This window comes from Hippocampus bargibanti, linkage group LG18, assembly GCF_051943395.1.
Source record: "Hippocampus bargibanti isolate YZ-2025 linkage group LG18, ASM5194339v1, whole genome shotgun sequence".
Classification (NCBI taxonomy): Eukaryota; Metazoa; Chordata; class Actinopteri; order Syngnathiformes; family Syngnathidae; genus Hippocampus; species Hippocampus bargibanti.
Genome location: NC_142751.1, coordinates 12,825,529 through 12,848,365, shown reverse-complemented (window position 1 = coordinate 12,848,365; position 22,837 = coordinate 12,825,529). Strand labels below are relative to the sequence as shown.

The 22,837-nt window shown below is 39.1% G+C and overlaps 2 protein-coding genes and 1 long non-coding RNA gene across 5 annotated transcripts in view; 2 read left to right on the top strand and 1 right to left on the bottom strand.

Moving 5' to 3' along the window:
• Positions 1 to 1,681, top strand: part of LOC148884701 (uncharacterized) — a 32,365-nt gene extending 30,684 nt beyond the window's left edge. The window contains exon 3 of the long non-coding RNA XR_016118212.1: positions 1,238 to 1,681. This is a non-coding gene — a long non-coding RNA (uncharacterized LOC148884701). The remainder of the gene's footprint in view (positions 1 to 1,237) is intronic.
• Positions 1,682 to 9,841: 8,160 nt separating this feature from the next.
• Positions 9,842 to 13,380, top strand: wbp1 (WW domain binding protein 1). Of its 2 annotated transcripts, none has more exons than XM_089019897.1 (5): positions 9,842 to 10,094; positions 11,212 to 11,314; positions 11,414 to 11,581; positions 11,706 to 13,122; positions 13,254 to 13,380. In XM_089019897.1, the coding sequence occupies exons 1-4, from the start codon at positions 10,032 to 10,034 to the stop codon at positions 12,191 to 12,193; spliced, it is 822 nt and encodes a 273-aa protein (XP_088876023.1). In that variant the 5' UTR covers positions 9,842 to 10,031; the 3' UTR covers positions 12,194 to 13,122; positions 13,254 to 13,380. The 2 variants fall into 2 exon arrangements, with proteins under 2 accessions (XP_088876023.1, XP_088876024.1); XM_089019898.1 differs by lacking the exon at positions 9,842 to 10,094 and adding an exon at positions 10,267 to 10,433.
• lman2la (lectin, mannose-binding 2-like a) lies at positions 13,206 to 22,340 on the bottom strand. 2 transcript variants are annotated; one of them, XM_089019894.1, is made up of 9 exons: positions 22,126 to 22,340; positions 20,832 to 20,950; positions 20,533 to 20,650; positions 20,354 to 20,436; positions 19,152 to 19,184; positions 18,818 to 18,979; positions 18,611 to 18,725; positions 17,503 to 17,625; positions 13,206 to 17,419 (listed from the first exon to the last, which is right to left on the bottom strand). In XM_089019894.1, exons 1-9 carry the CDS (start codon positions 22,328 to 22,330, stop codon positions 17,277 to 17,279), a joined length of 1,101 nt encoding a protein of 366 aa, XP_088876020.1. In that variant the 5' UTR covers positions 22,331 to 22,340; the 3' UTR covers positions 13,206 to 17,276. The 2 variants fall into 2 exon arrangements, with proteins under 2 accessions (XP_088876020.1, XP_088876021.1); XM_089019895.1 differs by lacking the exon at positions 19,152 to 19,184.
• Between the last annotated feature and the right edge of the window lie 497 nt (positions 22,341 to 22,837).

The window sequence follows — 22,837 nt, the reverse complement described above, 5'->3', positions numbered from 1 at the left end:
GCGGAAAAACTCATTTTCCTGCAAATAGTTTGTCAGCCAAGCTAGGAGGAGTGATAAATTATCACAGACGTCAGGTGAAAAAGGACATGGCGCACACACACACACACACACACACACACACACACACACACACACACACATACGCGCACGCACACGTGCACGTGAAATTCTCCCAAATTCATTGTGATCTCTCAAACACATGTACGATTTCACTTTGCAAGGGGTACTTTTTTATATTTATATGTAGAAATACACACTCACATGCGCGTGCGCACGTGTACGCGTGTACGTGTCCGCCCCTTACGACTCAACTGTGACTCCGCCATTCCAAATGATAAATTGATAGCCGGAGAAATGGATTTGTTTTCAAGCACTTGCTCGTCAGAGAAATAATAATTTTGTGTGTGTGTGTGTGTGTGTGTGTGTGTGTGTGTGTGTGTGTGTGTGTGTGTGTGTGTGTGTGTGTGTGTGTGTGTGTGTGTGTGTGTGAAAGAAAGAGAGATGACGTGGATGATGTATGGGGCTGGACAGAACGCATCATAGTTGGACTGACTGAGCGAAATAGAGAGAGGAAAAACAACACACACAAACACACACACAAAATTGTGTATGACAGCTAGCATGTGTGTGTTTTTTTTTTTTTTTTTGGGGGGGGGGAGAATACAAAGTCCTAAACTGTCATATTTTGCTGGACAGTGATACCTTGGTTTACGAACTTAATTGGTTCCCAGACAGAGTGTTTAAGGCGAAAAGTGTGTATCCCAAAAATTGATTTCCCATAGGAAACCATTAAAATTAGAATAATCCGTTCCCAGGTCTCCATTAAATATAATTTTCTAATTTCCTAAGCCTTAAAACTACGCAAAATATACCTTATTTTATGTATAATTAATCTGATATGGTATTATAATTAAAGAAATAAACTGTACTGTATAATAAAGTGGTTTTATTTACTTTTGTGGTGGTCGTTGATGGCTTGATGGAATGGAGTGGCCGGTTTCATCGGCATTAAACACTTGATGAAGAACGTAACCTTCTTCTTTCACCATCTTGAGGAATGATCCCTTGGCCGCATAAACACAAAACGTTTTCTTTTTTCCCACTTTATAAGTAACCAATGTATGTTTTCATCCTGCTTCTTATTCTTTAACTGGATGTTATTTTTACTCCTCTTCTTTATACTACTCCTACCCCATTTTAACCCCCCCCCCCCTCACCACCACCACCTCTTTTCCAGCCCCCCACAGTGATGGATGAAGTAAGGCAACGGAGCACAGAGCGACGTGTGGCCAACAGTCCACGACAGGAATGGAAAGAAGAGAGAAGCTGTGAGGTGAGGAGGACAAAAAAAAGAGGAGGAGGAGTGTGGATTAAAAAAAAAAAGGTAAAACAGGAGGAAGTAGGGAGTGTGTGTGTGCGTGTTTGTGGATTGGTGGTGGTGTTGGAGTTGGGGGGGCAGTACGGGAGCTCAGCTGAAAGCCACAGACTTAATTCTATGCATCATTAAGCAGTCTCACTCAATGCAACATCCCCTATACATCATCCACGCTCGGTAAACACAACGATGACATTACATTAGCAACTGCAAATGAATTTTCTTTTTAGAAGGAAATTGAGAACGCTCTACTCCCCTGCCCCCCCCTCCCCTTTCCGTTCCCTCTTTTCGCACCCGCTTGCGACCATAAAAGCCCGTCAACAAAATAAAAAAAAACTCTTTGGAAAACATTGACCCCATCCTTTGTCTTTAAATAGAAATTCGGCAATGAAGTTATACACCTGAATTTATGTCGGGCACATTCGGGGGCAGTCGACCAAAAATAGGGTCCATAATAATAATAATAATAATAATAATAATAATAATAATAATAATAATAATAATAGTAATACTAATACTAAGTGTAAGAGTAAGAGTGATAGTGTGGATACTGCTGATAGTGCTGATACTGCTCATAGTGCTGATAGTACTGATAGTACCGATAGCACTGATAGTACTAATAGTACTAATAGTGCTAATACAGTAAAGTCTCGTTATATCGATATCGGTTATATCGATAGTACTGCTTATTACGATACTATTTCTATGAACTCAAGGAGAAAATTACATGCCCGCAGGATTGGATATATCGATAGTCCTGTTATATCGATATTTTTTTTCCGACTCCCGAGAATATTGATATAACGAGACTTTACTGTAGTACTAATAGTACTAATAATACGAATGGTACTAATACTAATAATACTAGATTTAATTTCTAAGCGCCTTTCAAAACTCTCAAGGACACTTTACAGTCACGTGTGCCTAAAAACTACAGTCCGATTGTTTCCACATAATTCTTTGCTGAAATGTGTAAAAAAATGGAGGTGATAAAGCTACAAATTTGTTATCGCTATTCTTATACAGAAGCTCCTCAACTTACGAACGGAATACATTCCAAACGGTCGTTCGTAAGGTGAATTTGTTCGTAAGTTGCTTCAGTGCTATATTTTGTATGGGATGTATGCTTAGGGCTTATTTAAGTATGTTTAAGGTTTATATAAGTATGTTTAAGACTTCATAAAACTTGACAAAAATATTACGGCAAAAAAAAAAAAAAACACTGTAAAATGTTTAATTTAACTGATTTCAAAATAAAATTCCATTTGACCAGGAACTTGTCTTAATAATAATAATAATAATAATAATAATAATAATAATAATAATAATAATAATAATAATAATAAATTTCATTTAAAAGCGCCTTTCAAAACTCTCAAGGTCACTTTACAGTCACAGGATAAGTTTTATTCTGTGGGTGAGCAGCGGCAGCCACACGCACCAGCATTCACCCAACCCAGAAGTAACTCAAATAGATAGCAAGTTAGCTAGCCAATAGATAGCTAATAGCTAGTAAATAGATTGCTATTAGCTAGTGAATAGATAGCTAATAGCTAGTGAATAGATAGCTAATAGATAGCTAGCTACATAGCTAATAGATACAGTAGCTAGCTAAATAGCTAGATAGCCAGCTAATAGATTTTCGGGAAAACCAACAAATTCGGGAATGGCGCTCAACGTCATACTTTTGAATTCTCGAATAAATTAGGCTATGGCAACGAATGAGTTCATGTCTTGTGTTTGATAAAAAAAGATTAGCTTCCGAAAAGCTAACCGAGAAGCTAATCATTTGAATCATACGTGCAACCAACCTCGTATCACAACACGTGAAGCCAAATGATGTTTTTTTATTATTTTTTTTTTTTATTCTGAAGTATTCGAACTCCGAGGCCGCTACAAAATCAATGAAGGCATGTTGCGCCCGCGACCGGTCGCCTCATTTGCGGAATATCGAATCGGTTACAGTGAAGTAATTCCGCCGATTGAGTCAAATGTAAAAATCCATGCATGTGCGAACAGCTGTCAGCTCGCGGCTGCGGTGACGAATGGCGGCGCGTCCTTCTCTCGGTTCGAGGTGATAAAAAAAGTCAAATTATGAGCGGCAGGCAGGGGGACAAGAGTGGTGGTAGTCGGGGGGGGTTTGTAAATTTCGGTTGCGCAGACAGCGAAAGAGAAGAGAAGCCAAGCGAATCCCTTCAAATGATAAGCGTCATCAGTCAATCCGGGAACCGTTTTGGATGACGGAAAAGTGTTATTTCCTGCCGGTGCATTTAGAAGGCAAAGGTCAGCGAGGGGTCAAGAGTGTGAACTCTGACATTTGTCAGTTCTGCTTCCGCGGTTATATCACGCAAATTCAATAGTATTGTCATCCGTCCATTTTTCTGATCGGTTTATCGTTAGAAAAGGTGGTGGGTAGTAGGCGGGGGGGACACCCTGAACCGGTTGCCACCAAATTGCATCGATGAATATTGCATTACTGGATAATGCTGTTTTAATCCCACAAGGTGGCGCCAAATCCATGTCAACGTAGGAAAATACACGGTGGCGCTTCTATGGCAAAGAAGCGCTATATGTCGACATGCAATAAGATAGCTAGCTAGCTAGTTATCTAGCTAGCTATCTATTAGCTAGCTAATTATCAGCTAGCTATCTTGCTAGTTATGTTAGCTAGCTAGCTCTAGCTCTATTTGAGTTATTCAAATAGACCTATAAATAGAATATTATTTCGCCATCATATGATTAGTTAAAAAAAACAGGACATAATTTAAGAGGGGGGGGGGGTTGGAATGAGAATTATGATTTTATTTTTATATTACGATTTAGGTGGTAAATCGAAGTATTTTTGTTCTGATATGCAATATCATTACACTGCATGGCTCAATACTTTGGATATTTGAACGGACTACTACAATTAAAGCCCTGGGTTCATTTCGACCTTGTCACTTCCTCACACGCTCCGTCTAAGCGGCGCATCAAAGAGTCAAGGACCCCCTACCAGGCCCACCTGTCACTCTCACCCTCACTCTTCTTTGAGACCCCTTAAAGCCCACTCCTGTCCTCCCCAACTGATAGTCCTCGCCTGTTCATTTTTATAGCCTTTTTGTGACTAAATGCAATTTGATTGGAGCACTTACACACACACACAAAACACATCAAAGCTATGGGAGGAATGTGGATATCTGCTATTCGTTTTATCATCCGCTAGCAGCACTTATCTGCTCCATCCTTAAAGGGGGGGGGGGGGGTCCCGGGAACGAGCCGGGAGGGACTCCACCGAACAAACAAACAAACAAACCGCCAGCATGTAATTGCTACGTGGGCCTATTTCCTCTTAGTGATCTGTGCCCATTAAGTTTTAATCAAATACTCCATTCTAATAAGATGTTTTAAAAATATATACAGTGATACCTTGGCTTACCAATGTAATTGGTTCCCAGACAGAGTGTGTAAGGTGAAAAGTGTGTATCCCAAAAATTAAGTTGCCATAGGAAACCATTAAAATGAGAATAATCCGTTCTCAGGTCCCCATAAAACATAATTTGCTAATTTTCTAAGCCTTAAAACTACACAAAATATATCTTATTTTATGTATAATAAATGTGCTATGGTATTATAATTAAAGAAATAAACTGTACCGTATAAAAAGGTCATTTTATTTACCTTTGTGATGGTCGTTGATGGCTTGATGGAATGGAGTGGCCGCTTTCATCAGCATTAAACACTTGATGAGGAACATAACCTTCTCCTTTCACCATCTTGAAGAATGATCCCTTGTAGGTGCTTTCTTTGCGATCATTTTACCTTGTTCCTCATCAATTGTGTTCTGTTTAGCTTTGTTGATAGCTTTTTGCATCAAGTGTACAAATGGCTTGCGCGGGTTATTTGTGGAGCCTGATTGATGGGATATTTTAACCTTGCAGTCTACACTCCGCCTTTGAACTATCAAAGTTGAAATGAGTCCAAATTGCACTGTTTTCTATCCATTTTCTCTGTCGTCTGTCTATCTCTTTAATGTTTAAACCACCTCCCCTCACTGCTGCGTTCTTGACCAATCACGTGGCGTTAACCGACGACTGGGGGCGGGGAATAGAGGACCAAAAAAATGTCGGCAGCCATTTTCTTTTTTGGAGAATGGCTTTACTCTCTCTCTATCAGTAAACCCCACCCGCCCTCACTGCTGCGTTCTTGACCAATCACGTAGCTTTAATCGACGACTCGGGGCGGGGAATAGAGGACCAAAACAAGCCGGCTGCCATTTTCTTGGGCTCGTTCGCGAACGACACATCACCCATTGTGGCGTTCAGTGTGTATCCCGAAAAATAGTTTGTATGCCAAGGTAAAATTTTCATAAATGTAACGTTCGTAAACCGAGAAGTTCATAAGCCAAGAGGTTCGTAAACCGAGGTATCATTGTATATGATTTTAGTTTGAAGGACATTTTCCATTAAGAATTAACCAATGTCTATTTTATAGTTAAATTACTTGGAATGACTGCAATCACATTTTTTTTTTTTTTTTTTTCATGATCGAACCGCAGACTTTTAACTGCCAAGTGTGATTCTGTCTCGGCTGTAATTAAGTCACAGGGTACTCTCACCTTTCTCCGCCCTCTTGAGGCCTCAGGAGTCAATCAGACTGAGGCCTCCCCCAGTGTGGGAGGCAGGTATGCGGGGCCGAATGGCTGGGAAAGTCCCATGATTTATAACCCTCTGCAGGCCTGACTACCTCTCATTTTGTTGAGATTGAGCCACACGGTTAACCACAAATCCGACGCTTCAATCTGCTCTATTTGGACCCAAAAATATTTTTTTTTAAAGAAAAAAAGAAAATCCTCTTTGGTACACTTTGTTAGTGTGCTATCTCACTCTGTGTGTAATTGGGTTTATTTTTATTTATTTTTTTAAACTTGGTTGATCATCACATGGATTTGATGTTAATGATTAAGCAAACTCGCCGGGAGAGAAGAAGGTGTGGCGGGGGGGTTGAGGTGGGTGGGGGGTCTTTTTATGCTCAGTCTCACATGGCGGACTTTGATTTCCTTATTCATGGGTTTTCTCCTCCTTTGGAGACCTTCCGGAACTTTGGTGGAGCCATTTGCAGGAGCTGGTACTCTTATTTTTCAAAAGTTGTTGTCTGTATATAAAGTCTGTGCCATCCCCATATCTTAATAACAATAATAATGAAAATAATGATAACAATGATACTAATGATAATAATGATAATAATACATTTCATTTATAAGCGCCTTTCAAAACTCTCAATGTCACTTAATGATAATAATGATAATAAAAACATCAACAATAATGATAATAATTATAACAATGATAACAATGATGATAATGATAATAATGCTAATAATGCTAATAATGATAATTATGATAATAATGATAATACATTTCATTTATAAGCGCCTTTCAAAACTCTTAAAGTCACTTAATGATAATAATGATAATAATAACATCAACAATAATGATAATAATAATAATAATAATAATGATAATGATACATTTCATTTATAAGCGCCTTTCAAAATTCTCAGTCACTTAATGATAATAATGACAATAATAACAACATAATAATAATAATAATAATAATGATATCAATACATTTCATTTCTAAGCACCTTTCAAAACTCTCAAGGTCACTTAATGATAATAATGATAATTATAACAGCAAAAATAACAATAAAAATACATTTCATTTAAAAGTGCCTTTCAAAACTCTCAAGGTCACTTTACAGTCACAGGATACGTTTTTCTGTGGGTGAGCAGTGGCAGCCACTTGCGCCAGCGTTCACTCATCCCAGAATAACTCAAATAGATAGAACTTTAGCTATCCAGCTAGTTAATAGATAATTAGCTAAACAGATAGCTAAAAGGTACCAAATACAGTATATAGCTAGCTAGGTAGCCAGCTCGCCAGCCAGAAAGCTAACAGATAGCAAATATATGTATTTTAGTTTAAAAAAAAATATATAGACTCTATATCAAACATGTGACTATTCAGATAGGTGTAAGCCAAGCATGTTGGCCCTTTTTAAAAACATGACGCTGATCCCGGATGACTGTTTCGGTCCATTTTGGGGATTTCGGCTCTCATTAAAAGCAGCCAAGCTTACACTAGTGGCAGCAGGCCAGTAACTCAAGGCCAAAGGAGGTTTATTTTATCACGGGCAAAGGCACCAAATCATGGCGCTATGGAGGGACCTATATAAATGCAAATTGTAGTGGCGAGCTATTAGTCGTACAAGGGGAAAAAAAAGGTCTTTATGTAAATGTCCTGTCGGACATACAGCGGAGCATTTGGTCACTTTGGATTAATGCTGCAAAGGAAAAAGAAATGCTAAATTCAAAGTGCTTTGTTGCAAATGTGCTATTTAGGATAAAGAATGTTACATATAGGGCACACAACAAATTAACGAATAAGTAGTTAAAATATTTGAAGTAAAAAAGAATGACTGTAATTATGTTTACATCGAACAATTTGACATTTTGATTTCAGACTTTAGCAAGCATCATGGAGTTTGATTTGCTTTCGCGGGCCGAATGAAATGATGTGGCGGGCCAGATTTGGCCCCCGGGCCTTAACTTTGACACCTGTGCTCTAAATCTTCCGAAATCTGGATCTTGGACAGCAACCTGAACCCCAGAAAGTTTTCCTCAATGATCATTTCCATGTGGTCCTCATTTTAACCATTTTCTCAGATTTCTGAATGGAAATGTAAACTTTACCAAATTTCGATGCCATGCAATGGGCCTTTTTTTTCCCAGCCAAAAATGTCGAAAAGCCTCCAAATTCGACTTCATCGTGACAGATGCATTTGTTTTTTTGTGAGAGGGCCCATCCCAAATTCACAGCAGTCACAAAATTATTTTCTGGCTTTCATTGCTGCCTTTTTTTATTCCAAGTACCCCTCATAGCAAAAATTCATACTTTTATAGCCAGGCTGTGACAGGACAAACCTTCCAACCCATACCGCCCAAAAGACAAAAACACACAAAAAAAACACACACACACACATTTCAAAGGTTCATTTTTGGGTAATTTATCCCCACCCCAAGTATGTGCCTGTTGCTAACATGTAATTTTTGTTGCGTCCGTTTTCTGAAAATCTCCCTCCAAACAGATGTGAGGCCTCTCTAAAGTCTCTAAAACAACATTTAAATGGGGAACCATTTTTGTAGCTTTCCCGAGCACTAGATGAACCACGAAACTACCCAATTTATCACAAATAAATCTCATAATCCCCCTTTGACCGTTTTAGGTTTAGTTTTGTTGTTTAGTTTTAACCAAATGGGAGAAAGTCATGCGACAGGTCCCATTTTCGCCATGGTTCATTTTCATTATTTGTTTTCTTCAAATCTATCAATAAATCCATTGTAACGAGTCATCTAATTTCTATTTTGGCACTATAACACCGATTTTACTGTAAAAAAAAAATAAAGGAAATGAAGAAAATTATTTTTTTAGAAACGGAGTATGTATCTCAGATATACATTTGTAAACGGGGAGAGCGCTCCCTCTAGCGTTTATTTTGGAACATTACACCTACCCCTGACGCCTCCCCTTCGTGATTGTTTTCTGTATATTTTTTTTTCTTTTTGATAATTGTGAAGTCACTTTTCAATTTAACAGGGCTCACATTTACATTAAATACAATATAGTACAGTAAATTTGATTTACAATGGGATGTAAATTAACACAAGGTGTTTACATCTTAAGTGATCGCGGCCGCCATTATGAAGTCAAAACAACTCTATTAGCTAGCGAGCTAGCTTTCTCTCTATTTGAGTTACTTCCTGGTGAGTGAACGCTGGCGCGTGTGGATGCTGCTGCTCACCCACAGAAAAACTTATCCTGTTGACTAAAGTGACCTTGAGAGTTTTGAAAGGCGGTTATAAATGAAATATATTATTATTATTATTATTATTATCATTCGCCAGCTGTTTGCTATCTATTAGCTATCTGGCTATCTAGCTAGTAATCCACTATCTAGCTGGCTGGCTATCTCGCTAGGTATCAATTGGCTAACTAGCTAGCTTTCTATCTGAGTTACTACTCCTATAAATGAAATGTATTATTATTATTATTATCATTATTATTATTATTACTCCTATAAATGAAATGTATTATTATTATTATTATTATTATTATTATTATTATTATTTTAATGTATAAATAAACAATGAATGCATTTTTGTGATTTATTCACTACTAATTTACACTTTTGTAATGCTCACTTTATTTTAACACGCACCACAGAGTCGCGAGTCCGAAAATCTCCTGATTTATGATTTCTGAAACTTATGTATAGTCTAATGACTTACAGATATGCGAAAATACTCATAACTGACATTTCATTACTGTAATACAAAATACATGGACAGTGGCCTTCAACTTGCAATATGACGTCAGTTCCCGATCATTTGAGTCAAAACAACGCCAAGAGCGCCCCCTTCAGGTCACCGATCTCCCTTCCAGTTTCTCATATTACTCCATCTCAGTCAAGAAACAACATAAACATGTCGGAACGCGACTGGCGGAACCGCTAAATAGAGCGCCACGGTCACCCGAAGTCACCTCGACACGTCTTCGAAATTTGATCCACTTTTGCTTGTATGGTTCCCGTCGTGTCGACGGCTGACAACCCAGGAAGATGCCGCAGAAAACGCTGGGATCCATTGTAGGGCTCCTGTGTACCGGGGTTTGTCTGGTGCAGGTAAGCCGACGTAAGCGCTCGCGAAGTCGGTCTCCGCTCTCAGTCGAGGCCGAGGCTGGTGGGCTTGGCCAAGGCCTCACCTCCCATCCTTTTTTTTTTTGTCTGCTCCACAAAAGATACTGAGTCGGGCTCAGCTTGTGTTCGCTGTGTATGACGTCAGTTCACTCAAAGTTTTTGAGGTTTATTCGATGGCCGCTTGCGAGGAGACTTGGGCGAAACAGAAATAAGTGCATTGCGCGACGTTTGAATGTCTCCATTTTGGAGTTTGATGAAGACAACCGAGATGAACGTTAGCTCTTGCTAATGGAGGCACCCGGCGATTTAACTGTTTTATTCGAGGTTGTTCACATTAGCTCCCTAGGCCGAAGGGCTCACCTTGTGCTAGAAAGGGATGGAATCACTTTTAGTCGTTTTTATCCCCAACGTTTGAAAATATTTAAGCATCGTTCGGAAACTTAGTATTATTTGTGGCATAGGGTGATCCGAATAAAAAACATAACGAATGGACTTGTTGCTAGATTAATTGCGCTAAAATTAGCTAACTTTTTAGGTTGACACCTAATGAAAAACAAGCATTAGATTTCCAACATTGTCCCATTTTCCCAATCATTCCTAATTTTATTTTGAACACTTTTGTGTTGTTTACTTATCGCTTTGACGACGCAGTCGACTTGACAATTGTGCCATTTTAATACGCCCATAAACATCTAAATATAATAGTCAATGTTCATAATCGGGACATGATTTATGAAATGGCTGCATATTTTGAAATAATGTCAAGCGTGAATGCTAAAGAGTTCAACATCAGATCCAACCAATAAAAAGAACAAGATGTGCATCTCTGTTTTTCTGTGACTTGGAGCAGTTGTTTTTACATAACACATGACCTTTGTTTTTACACTTAGAACAGTAATGTTTTTATTGTGTACAGGAGTCACTAGACTATGATTATATTTACAAAGTGTTAAATTAGTCACAATAAAAAGGGATGCATATAAAACCACCACCTCAGTGATGATCAGCTGCGCAATATTTTATTTTTGATTCAGATGCATGCAGTTTCTCCCTCTAATGTGGTAATATGTGAATTTTTTTTGTGTTTTTGTTTCTAATGAAGGGCAAGGAATTCTGTTTTGGAGTGAACAATGAGCAATATCGCTGCGAGATGGGATACTGCTGCGGGGAGACCGAATGCTGCACTTACTACTACGAGCTCTGGTGTAAGTTAGCATTTCATTCGTGAAGCATTTTGACCGGTTTATAGGACAAATCTGTGGATGACATAACACCTATCTCTCCATTCATCATCAATCCTTCAGGGTTCTGGTTAGTTTGGACCCTGATCATCATGTTGAGCTGCTGCTGCGCCTATAGACACCGCCGGGTGAAAATGCGGTTGCAGCAGGAGCAGCGACAGCGCGAGATCAGCCTAATGGCCTACCAGGGTGCCTCCAGTTCCTTCATTTCACCTCCGCCAATCAACCTCAGTGAGTAGAAGGTTTTTGGGGTGCGCAGGGAGAGGGAGTGATGCTTTTTACAACAAAAACAATTATCAGGAGTCGCAAAGATCTCTGGAGAACCTGATTTCAAAGCTGCTTTTCCGTCTTTCAGGATTCTGGAATGACTGCAAGCTTCCCGACTACGAGGAGGTGGTGGGTCATCCTCCCACCCCGCCGCCTCCTTACTCTGAAAACCCACTCGAAGCTGCTTCGGCTCTCCCCGCTCAAGTTAGTCAGCCTCCAGGCGCTATGGCGGCGCCGGAACCCTCGCAAACCGCCCAGCCAGAGCCGGCCAGCGATGCCTTACCATCCGACCAGGATGCCACTTCCTCTCCGTCCACTTCGGCTCGGGAGGAGGACGACGACGAGCTCATCACTCGGCGCCGGCACGTGACCGGCGACTCAGGGATCGAGGTGTGCGTTTGCCAGCTGGACGACGGCTCGGGATTGGAGGAGGAGAGCGACGAGGAGCGGCGCGTATGCGGGGCCGCCGCCGGCGGGGAATGCTGCTCCCGCCGCCAGCAGCACGCCTTCAGGCACAAGGAGCACGCCTGCGATAGGCCCAGCCAAGCCAGCAGCGCCGGCGACAGCATGGTGTGAACCGGTGGGTTTAGCCATACTCGACTTTAGCATCGTCTGTGTTTGAATGCTCCCGGCTAACGGACATCACGCTCAGGTGATTATGATTTTTAACCCCCCTCGACATGACGCGCCTTTTTTCCGTTTGGTTCTGAGTCTCTTTAGTTTTTGCATTGAGTGAATTTATTGCGATTGACTCGGCCATGGGTTCTCCAACTGTTTTTTTTTTCCTTTTTGAGCATAAAAACCATCAATTTTTTGGGGGGGTTGCCGATTACAAACCTAAATACAGTGATACCTCGGTTTACAAACCCCTTGGCTTACGAACTTTTCGGTTTACAAACGTTAAATTTATGACAATTGTACCTTGGCATGCAAACTATTTTTCGTTACACACACGGAGCTGCCACAATGAGTGATGTGTCGTTCGCGAACGAGCCTGTTCTCCTAACAAGAAAATGGCAGCCCACTTGTTTTTGTCCTCTATTCTTCAATTAAAGCCACGTGATTGGTCAAGAACGTAGCAGTGAGGGGAGGTGGTTTAAACATTAGAGACAGGCAGACGACAGAGAGTGCCAAAATGGATAGAAAACGGTGAAATTTGGACTTGTTAAAACTTTGATAGTTCAAAGGCGGAGTGTAGACTGCAAGGTTAAAATTCCCATCAATCAGGCTGCACAAATAACCCGCACAAGCCATCTGTACACTTGATGATGCAAAAAGCTATCCTCCCAGCTAAACAGAACACAATTGATGAGGAACAAGGTAAAATTATCGCAGAGAAAGCACCTACAAGGGTTGTTCCTGTGTTTAATGCTGATGAAACCGGCCACTCCATTCCATCAAGCCATCAACGACCATCACAAGGGTAAATAAAACGACTTTATCATACAGTACAATTTATGTATTTCATTATAATACCATAGCACATTTATGATACACAAAATAAGGTATGTTTTGTGTAGTTTTGCAGAATCAAGAAATGCATTTAGATATATTGCAACAACCCATATTTACAAGTGTCCAGTTTTGGTTTTTTTTTCACATAATACCATAGCACATTTATTGTACATAAAATAAGGTATGTTTTGTGTAGTTTTAAGGCTTAGAAAATTAGAAAATTATTTTTTATGGGGACCTGGGAACGGATTATTCTTATTTTAATGGTTTCCTATGGGAAATATTTGTTCGGGATACACACTTTACGCCTTACACACTCTGGGAACCAATTAAGTTCGTAAGCCAAGGTATCACTGTATTTTTTTTATCAATCTTTTGCTCCTTTTTAAAGTATCACTGCCATTTTATTTTATTTCTCTAGTTGAACACGATGTGATTGTATGACAATGAGTGTATTTTTTTGGCGGGCTTCAACGTTCGCTCAACATTAACATTTCAATATTTTTTTTTTTCTTCCCGCCCATTTAAGCCAAAGCGTCAGTTTTTCCATTTCATCCTCATATCTGGAATGGTAATTTTATTTTTTTCAACTGCGGTGTCGTGTCTACGCCACTTAACCAGCCTATGCAAAAAAATGGGGAAGAAAAAAAAAACGAAACAAAAACTGAACTGTTCTATGCTGCCCTCACTTCCTGTCATGTGGGCAACAGTACTAGCAATATAACTCTCAGTACTACGGCACAACAACGTGCTGTAATGTTTTTTTTTCTTCCTATATTTGTGTCTTTAGTCTAATTTGTTTATAAAAAAATAAGTGTAATGTTACAGCAACAATGTATGTAAACAGAGGGGCTTAAAAAAATACTTTTTTTCCCATTTGTGTACATATACTTTTATTCCCCTCCTTTTGGAGAAATAACTTACCTTTCTTCTCAACCACTAACATTTCTGATAAACATGCTAGCAAGAAGAAAAGTATGCTTGTGATTGGAATGATTCTTATTTTTAATGAGGTTTTGTTCATGTTCCGTCCATCCCTTTTTGGTGCATATTGTGTTCAAATAGCGGCTTTTTTTTCATATTTAAACATTCACAAAAAACATTTAACTGCTGCTTTTCATTCTTATAGATATTTTTGTGTGTGTGTATGGCATAATGAAAGACTTCAGTGTGGAAGATGGTTTTGTTTCTCTTTCCAAATTTTCCATTTTTTTTTTGTGTAAAACCGTAAAAAGAAGAGGGAAGCACTGACTGATGGATAATATTGCTATATCTATATTTTAAATTTTTTTTTTTGTTTGGGGCAGCGGAGGGGGTAAACAATATGTCTGCTGTGTGATGTTATGGTCATTTGTATTTTATTTTTTTAATAAAATTAAACGTCTACATATGATGAATGCATCCATGTTTCTTTTGGGTGGAATTTCTGAATCCAAATTGCGAAGAATAATAAATAATTACTCAGGCAATGCATTCACGGTTCAAAAGTTTGATCTTTAATGAGGTAAAGGACTTCTTGCTGTTTGATTTATTCAAGTATGAAAACGGATGACAGTTTGGAAACATTTGGAGAGAAAAGTTAATAAATGAGGATTCATAAAGAACAGGAAAAGAAAGTGTCGCTGTCATAATTTATAAGAGGTATTTTGTATTTCAGTCACTACCTACTCACAACGAAACTGTTACACAAAAGAAAAAGTTTCGGTGGTTTCACGATAATAAAACAAAAGTACAGTAAAGAGATGTAGCAGGAAGATCTCGAGTAGAAGGAATCCTCGCGATACTTGGAGTACAACGATATAGACGCCTGGCGGCCTTTTAGAGGTACCGTAAGATTTTTTTTAAAACTTAAATTAATTTTCTAACAAGACGAATTAGTTTTTATTTACTGAAATGGAAACTGAACAGCATTTGAAGTGTTCCACTTTGTGGGTTCTCAACTCTTGGATGAAACTTTAGTTTTGGTTTTCGACGATAGCTGGTCCGGATTGTAGCATTTTCGATCAGCTAGCTAGCTAGCAAGGTTAGCAAAGACCCGTCTGTCGGGCGTCTGAGAAAAATCTGTGTTGCAATGTGTCTTGAGTTGTCTTTTTTAATTCTGGAACTCCTTAAAAGCAGTTTTTTGTTAAATGTGTGCATTTTTAAAACATCAATTAGCGTAGACAGCACCTGACATTGCAACCACTGAGTGGATCCATTGCCTCGAAACGTCACTTTCAGACACTTTTCAACCCAAGCAGTAACAGGTGGTCAAAAAAGGCTAACATGGGACAAATCAACACATTACTCCAAGGATACTCAAACTGATGGTGAGTTGCAAAAAATACTTTTTGTATCTTTTAAAATGGGTATACGGAACCAGCGGCCATTAAAACAAACGTAACTAATTATTCCCCCCAATCTTCGCTCTCGGTTAAGTAAAAGCTCGGTTACATTTGGTAACCGTGCATGAATAACGTGAGAAATTGAGTATTTTTTTCAAGAATAAAGTACTTTTTTTGGGGGGAGAAAATTGCTAAAGTTGTACTATTTTTCGATTACTGTAGTTTGTTAAAACGACTTTACATCAAATCTTTATTTATATCGCGCCTTCGCAACAGCTTCAAAAAATCACTTTACACAAGTTCGAACATAAAATAATAATTCCACTAAACACAATTTCAGTGTCACCGTATCAACATGAGGCGCTTTTTCAATGTTTTAAACTAAATTAATTACTAGGCAGTCAATTCACATGCAAAGGGGAAAAATAAGTGAGCTTGTTGACATGGTGGACGATGAGATAACGCATATTTTGTGCTGTTTAGCGACGTACGAGTACCTTCACTTTAATTTAACAACCTGAATGAAACATGAAAACAGAATATATTTCATCAAAATTATGACATATGTTACTTTAGGGAAGATTGACACATCATTGTTAGAAGAGGGATACTAATCGATTTAATGTTCGTCAAATTATTTGTTATCTCTACACGTACTTATTTTGTTCTGGTCAAGATTATTTTTCTTGGAAAAAAATACAACTTTATTCTCAAATCATAGCTTGTTTCTTGTGATAAAAACCAACATATTTTTATCTTTCTGGCTTTTGAGGATGCATTTGGTACAGTGATACCTTGGCTTACGAACTTAATTGGTTCCCAGACAGTGTGTAAGCTGAAGTGTGTATCCCAAAAATTAATTTCCCATAGGAAACCATTAAAATGTGAATAATACATTCCTAGGTCCCCATAAAACATAATTTTTGACTTTCTAATTTTCTAATCCTTAAAACTACACTAAATATACCTTATTTTATCTTTAATAAATGTGCTATGGTATTATAATTAAAGAAATAAACTACTGTATAACAGTCGTTTTATTTACCTTAGTGATGGTCGCTGGTGGCTTGATGGAATGGAGTGGCCAGTTTCATCAGCATTAAACACTTGATGAGGAACGTAGCCTTCTTCTTTCATCATCTTGAGGAATGATCCCTTGTAGGTGCTTTCTTTGCGATAATTTTACCTTGTTCCTCATCAATTGTGTTCTGTTTAGCTGGGTTGGTAGCTTTTTGCATCAAGTGTACAGCTTGCGTGTTCGGGTTGTTTTTGGAGCCCGATTGATGGGATATTTTAACCTTGCAGTCTACACTCTGCCTTTGAACTATCAAAGTTGAAACTCTGTCATCTGCCTGTCTCTTTAATGTTTAAACCACCTCCCCTCACTGCTATGTTCTTGACCAATCACGTGGCTTTAACCGAAGACTGGGGGCGGGGAATAGAGGACAAAAACAGTCAGCTGCCATTTTGTTGTTACAAGATCGGGCTCGTTCGCGAATGACACATCACTAATTGAGGCAGCTCCGTGTACGAAAAAAGTTTGTATGCCAAGGTAAAGTTTGTATGCAAAGGTAAAATTTTCAGCATTGTAACGTTCGTAAACCGAAACGTTCGTAAGCCAAGGGGTTCGTAAACCGAGGTATCACTGTATTATGTTGTGGTCCTTAAAACCAATTCTCCCGACCCCAAAACGTTTGCAGATCCCAATCAACAGATAAAAGACTTAAAAAGTCAAAAATGTTTGCTCAAAAGAGTTTTGAGCATCAGGATCCTGGCTCCGCGTAGCGTCTTTCTCAAAACAGACCAACATCTGTCATCCGCAGTGTGGACTCAGTGCAGTTAAATTCCTTCCCCAAGCGCAAACCCAAATGGGCTCTTCCTCAGTAGAATCGCTTGCGTCGATTTTCGTTCCAATGGCCGTAAAGCAGCAGTCCGACGACCACCAGGAAGATGCAGCCCAGCATGGAGAAGAGTACCGTGAAGAAAATAGCTAATCCGCTCATTCCTTCCTCAGTCTGACCCGCTGGAAGGTAAGAAACAAAAATGTCAGAGGGACGCAAAGACAAATGACTGCGTGCATGCATGTGTGCGGTTTGACTAGTTTACATCTGAGCAGCTCCATGTTATCCACGCTGGGAATTGTGATTTCCTCCTCCTGCTCTTCTTCTTCCTGTTTGCTTCTCAGCACCGTCAATTGGTAGAGTTTCAATGAGATGATGTCGTGGTTGTCTATTGATGGAAGTTTATTAGAATTGAATGGTGTTACGTGGAAATGAAGGATTTAAAAAATAGCTGCATCTGTTGCTACTAAGTGTAAAAATCCACCGGCTTCAGAATTCATTTTAATCAAACGCGATCAAATTTTTATAATAATAATAATAATACATTTCATATATAAGCGCCTTTCAAAACTCTCAAGGTCACTTTACAGTCACAAGATCAGTTTTTCTGTGGGTGAGCAGCGGCAGCCACACGCGCCAGTGTTCACTCAATCCGGAAGTAGCTCAAATAGATAGAAAGCTAGCTAGCTAGCCAATCGATAGCCAACAGATACTCACCGAGATAGCCAACCAGCTAGATAGTGGATTACTAACTAGATAGCCAGACAGATAGCTGATAGCAAACAGCTAGCAAATAATAATAATAATAATAATAATAATAATAATAATAATACTTAGAATTTAGAAGCGCCTTTCAAAACACTCAAGGTCACTTTACAGTCACAGGATCAGTTTTTTCTGTGGGTGAGCAACCCGGAAGTAATTCAAATAGATAGAAAGCTAGATAGCTAGCCAATCGATATTCAACAGATACCTAGCGAGATAGCCATCCAGCTAGATAGTCAGCCAGCTCGATGATTACTAGCTAGATCGCCAGATAGCTAATAGATAGCAAATAATAATACATTTATTTATAAGCGTTCAGCGCCTTCACTTATTACCCACCTATTTAAAATGGCATTTTCTGTGTAGCTCTTTCTCTTGTTTCTATTTATAATTGTATTTTATTTATTATATTCTATTTTGTGATTGTATTTTATTGATTATAGTACCTATGCTTGTCTGTGACTGTAAGGTGTCCTCGAAAGGCGCTTAAAATATAATGTATTATTATTATTACTTAAAAGTACTTCGCTTTCCTCCCACATTCCAAGTGAAGCGACCTCCGTGCTTTCAAGTGTCTGTTTGAATCATGTGTCCGCAGGGTGTTCTACCTGAAAGATCTCCCGTAATGGCAGTGGCGCCAAAATAAAAGCCCTTAGGAAGCCGAACGCCAGGCAGATCCAAGCAATCCCTCCATTCGTGTTGTCCATCAATGTCAATCATCACCTAAAGAAAACGCTGTGACTGTCAAGTACATCCACAACACCATAACGCTTCTTTTTCTTCCCAGTTGAATAAAAACGAAGAACGGGCCTCACCGTCAACCGTCGGCGAACGTATCGGATGAACAGGAAGGTGTCGTGCTTCAAGTTGCGCACCATGGCGTTGCAACCCCCGAGCTCGGTGGGCCGACCGTCGCGCTCGTGGTCGTAGCTGATGGTGCCGTTACCCACCATGGCCAGAACGAAAGGGAAGATCCTCTTATGGTTGGGGGAAAAAGACGTACAGGTTAGAATACTTTAGTTGTGATTGTGGCTTTTCTTTTTTTTTTTTTTTTTGGGTGTGCATTGTCGTGACGATGATTATCAACCGTGGTGGAGACAAGAACACCAAAACACACATGGTAAACACGCGCATTCCAAAAACGGTTACCTGCGTGCTTGGAGTATATCTCTTCTTTTGTGCCTGTTTCCATGTGAGTGCACAAAAGAAGACACAAAAAAAACACACAACCCCTTTACACAACATTGGACATCAATAACCCCCCCCTGTGAGGCATCACTTTTAGTCAAATACAACAAGCAATGAATTGCCTCCTACAATTGTTTAGAATGTACCTATATTAAGTTTAAAAAGTAAATTAAGTGGGGTTCTATATTGACGCATTCACTGCCAGACGATGTGAAAAAATGTGTCCGCTCCAGTGCCAGGGTTTTTGTCATTTTCACTCAAATTGCAGGACGCACAAAAGATTTGATTTTGGGACTACATAAACATTCAATGCAGCGAAAGAGATCTTAGACTCTCTTCTTTCATCATAAAAAAAGAGTTAATTCCTAAGTAATATGGGTCTGGAGTTATCTGAGCTTGAAATGGGGGCGGCAGTACAAAATACAATGCATTACATACATATTGGTTTATATAGACCGTTCCGACCAAACGGTCGTAAGTCAAAATGGTCGTAAGTCGAAAATACATTCAAAATGTTGAATAGAGACTCGGAGGCTAAATGACTGAAAAACTCCCCCCTTTGGCGCCATCACGCGGTCGATTGCTGTGCGTGAGTGAGATGCTGGCTGCCTAGCCAATATTGTCGTATACGTTGCCGGCCTGCTAGCGCGTTGCGATGCCAGGCGTAGAATTAAAAATTAAAAAATAGAGTCTGGAGGTCGTGGTCGTAAGTATGGATGGTCGTAAGTCGAGCCGGTCGTAAGTTGGATGTATCCTGTATCTAGGAACGACTGTAAAGTATCCTTGAGAGTTTTGAAAGGCGCTTATAAATGAAATGTATTATTATTATTATTATTATTATTATTATTATTATTATTATTATTATTATTATTATTATTATTATTATTATTATTATCTGACAGAAAGTCCTCCTAACCACTAGTTGGCAGTACATCCCAAATGTTTGGTGGTTATTGGGAACTCCATTAATGTGACAAATGTCATCAATACATACAAACTTTTTTTTTTTTTTTGCTTTATTGGTCGTTTATACACATTTTTGACATACATAATAGCATGAACTAGATAAAATAAAAATAACTCAAAGTAGATAATGGAGTTGAAAACAACAAAAAAACTGCAACCACTACTTTGGCCATCGATCACTAAATATGCAAGCATACCTCGATCTGTTTCTCCTCATTGGGATACGTGTCCACAAAAACTCCCAAACCGGTAAAGTTGTCCTTGTTCCCAAATACAGGACCTGTACGCGACATTTAAAAGAAAATACAAAGCAGAAGCAGAAAACAAAAAAATCGATGTCAATGTATTATATTTTTATATATTATAATTTTTTTACCTTTCTGCATGCGTTCCTTAGTGTACCAAATAGCCAAGCCGTCCCCATTGAGATTCTTTTTCCCTTTCCCATGAATCTTGAAGTGCACCTGCATCTCCCAGTCGTTCAGATGACAAGGCTTGCGGGACGAACACAATAAAAACAGTTAGTCACGTTTGGATACCAAAGATTGACGATGACGAGCGGCATCGAGAAAATTTTGTCCACTAACTAGCCAATCGCTAATTTTTCTTTCTCTCACGTGACTCAGTGTCTTCTTCCGATTGATAATTTGGGGTCAATTTCATGTCAATACTCACCAATCGGCTCCATACCGCCCCCTGTCTGCTTTGCATGTCGGGTGTGAGTCGCACCTGCTCCGTGGTTACCATAGCATCGCCCATCAGTTCCCAGTGGGAGGAGCTTAAAGATCCCACGGCTAAAAAAAAAAAACACACACACACACACACACACTGTGTGATGGGAATTGCGGTTCTTTTCAGAGATTCGGTTCTTTTGGCTCAGCTCACTAAAAAGATCCGGCTGTTTTGGCTCCCTAATGGCTCCTCAGTTTGTTAGTTTATTTGTTGATTAAATTAATTAACTACCAAAAATCATGTAAAACTATGTGAAAAAAGAATTACTCATGTAAAAAAATACACTATATCAAGTATTTTTATTTATATGGGAAATCCGGCTCCTTCCAGAGAGCTGTTTTTTTGGCTCGGCTCACTAAAAAGATCCGGCTGTTTTGGCTCCCTAATGGCTCCTCCGTTTGTTAGTTTATTTGTTGATTAAATTAATTAACTACCAAAAATCATGTAAAACTATGTGAAAAAAGAATTACTCATGTAAAAAAATACACTATATCAAGTATTTTTACTTATATGGGAAATCCGGCTCCTTCCACAGAGCTGTTTTTTGGCTCGACTCACTAAAAAGATCTGGCTCTTTTGGCTCCCCAGTTTGTTTGTTTTTTGGGTGCTTAAATTAACTACCAAAAATCATGTAAAATTATTTGAAAAACGAATTACTCATGTAAAAAATACACTATAACAAATATTTTTATTTATATGGCTTGATTTATATGTGCACGAGAGCATCCACTAACTTTCAGTTTCCCTGAGGTTACTCTGGGTTGATGATCAGCTGTCACTAATTTGCTTTTCATATTAATAATGCTATCATACCAATTAGTAAAAAATATCATAATTGAATAATAATAACAGCATAATGTGATAACTTCTCCCCTCCCTCATCTACCACAGATATCGACCAATCACGTGCGGCTTTAACCGAAGACCGGGAGCGGGGAATAGAGGACAAAAAAAGCTCTAGCTCCCTTGTTAGGAACCGGCTCTCTTCGTTCACTTTAGAGATCCGGTCTAAGACCCGGTTCGTTCGCGAACGACACATCACTAATACAGACGCACGAGTGGCACTTTTTTCTCATCACGCGACGGTCAAAGCACCCACGTGACAGCCTATCTTGCTTTTTTTTCAGCTATGAGACACCAAATACGGTTAAGTGACGTTAATGCGTTAAATAGCCAAACGACATTACGTGTTAATCTTCTACCACTATTCTATTCAATGTTGGTGGTGGGGGGGTACCTTGATAAGGCTTGGTGAGAGAATATTCCCGCTTCAAGAACTCTTCCATTTCGTGATCGTCGTCAGCGACGACCTTGCATACAGTAAAAAGTAAAAGAATAAAAGAGCATAATGTAGTAAAAGGCGTCATCTTTTGCGGGCAAAATAACATATATGTTGATTTGGAGTTCCGTTTGCGCTTTCCTCTGCAACCGAAGACGGCCATTGTGGGTCAAACGTCACCTCCCAATGAAAAAACTAGTGTCATTCCTATTGGTTCTTCGGATTGTTGGCTCACTCTCATTGGGTCAATCTTCCCGTCAATCACAGACACGTGCGGTGGGTTGGATTTGTCGCAGAGGTGTGCCCGGAGTGAAACGCTATTACAGAATGTGCATTGGGATACACGTTAATGACATAATAATAAATTTCATTTATAAGCGCCTTTCAAAACTCTCAAGGACACTTTCCAATCACACGATAAGAACGTAACCATAATGTATATTTGTAAAGTATAAGAAATTAATAGATTATTGTTAGCATACAGAAGATATTATTGCAGAGAACATGTATGCTTTGCATTGTCTTTTAAAATAAAAATGTATAATAACGCTGGTCCTGTGTAAATAAATGTATCTTCAAAATCTCTCACACACAGATAACGCATTAAATTAAATCTAATATAAGATTTAACAGTGCTTATTTTTCTGTTTCAGTGTTAAGAGTAGTGTGT

Coding starts and splice junctions, on each gene's coding strand:
- wbp1 (XM_089019897.1), top strand. CDS start 10,032: ATGCCGCAGAAAACGCTGGGATCCATTGTAGGGCTCCTGTGTACCGGG. Junction 10,095..11,211: donor CCGGGGTTTGTCTGGTGCAG/GTAAGCCGACGT, acceptor TTTCTAATGAAG/GGCAAGGAATTCTGTTTTGG. Junction 11,582..11,705: donor ACCTCCGCCAATCAACCTCA/GTGAGTAGAAGG, acceptor TCCGTCTTTCAG/GATTCTGGAATGACTGCAAG.
- lman2la (XM_089019894.1), bottom strand. CDS start 22,330: ATGGCCGTCTTCGGTTGCAGAGGAAAGCGCAAACGGAACTCCAAATCA. Junction 20,951..22,125: donor TCTCACCAAGCCTTATCAAG/GTACCCCCCCAC, acceptor TTTTTTTTTTAG/CCGTGGGATCTTTAAGCTCC. Junction 20,651..20,831: donor GGGCGGTATGGAGCCGATTG/GTGAGTATTGAC, acceptor TCGTCCCGCAAG/CCTTGTCATCTGAACGACTG.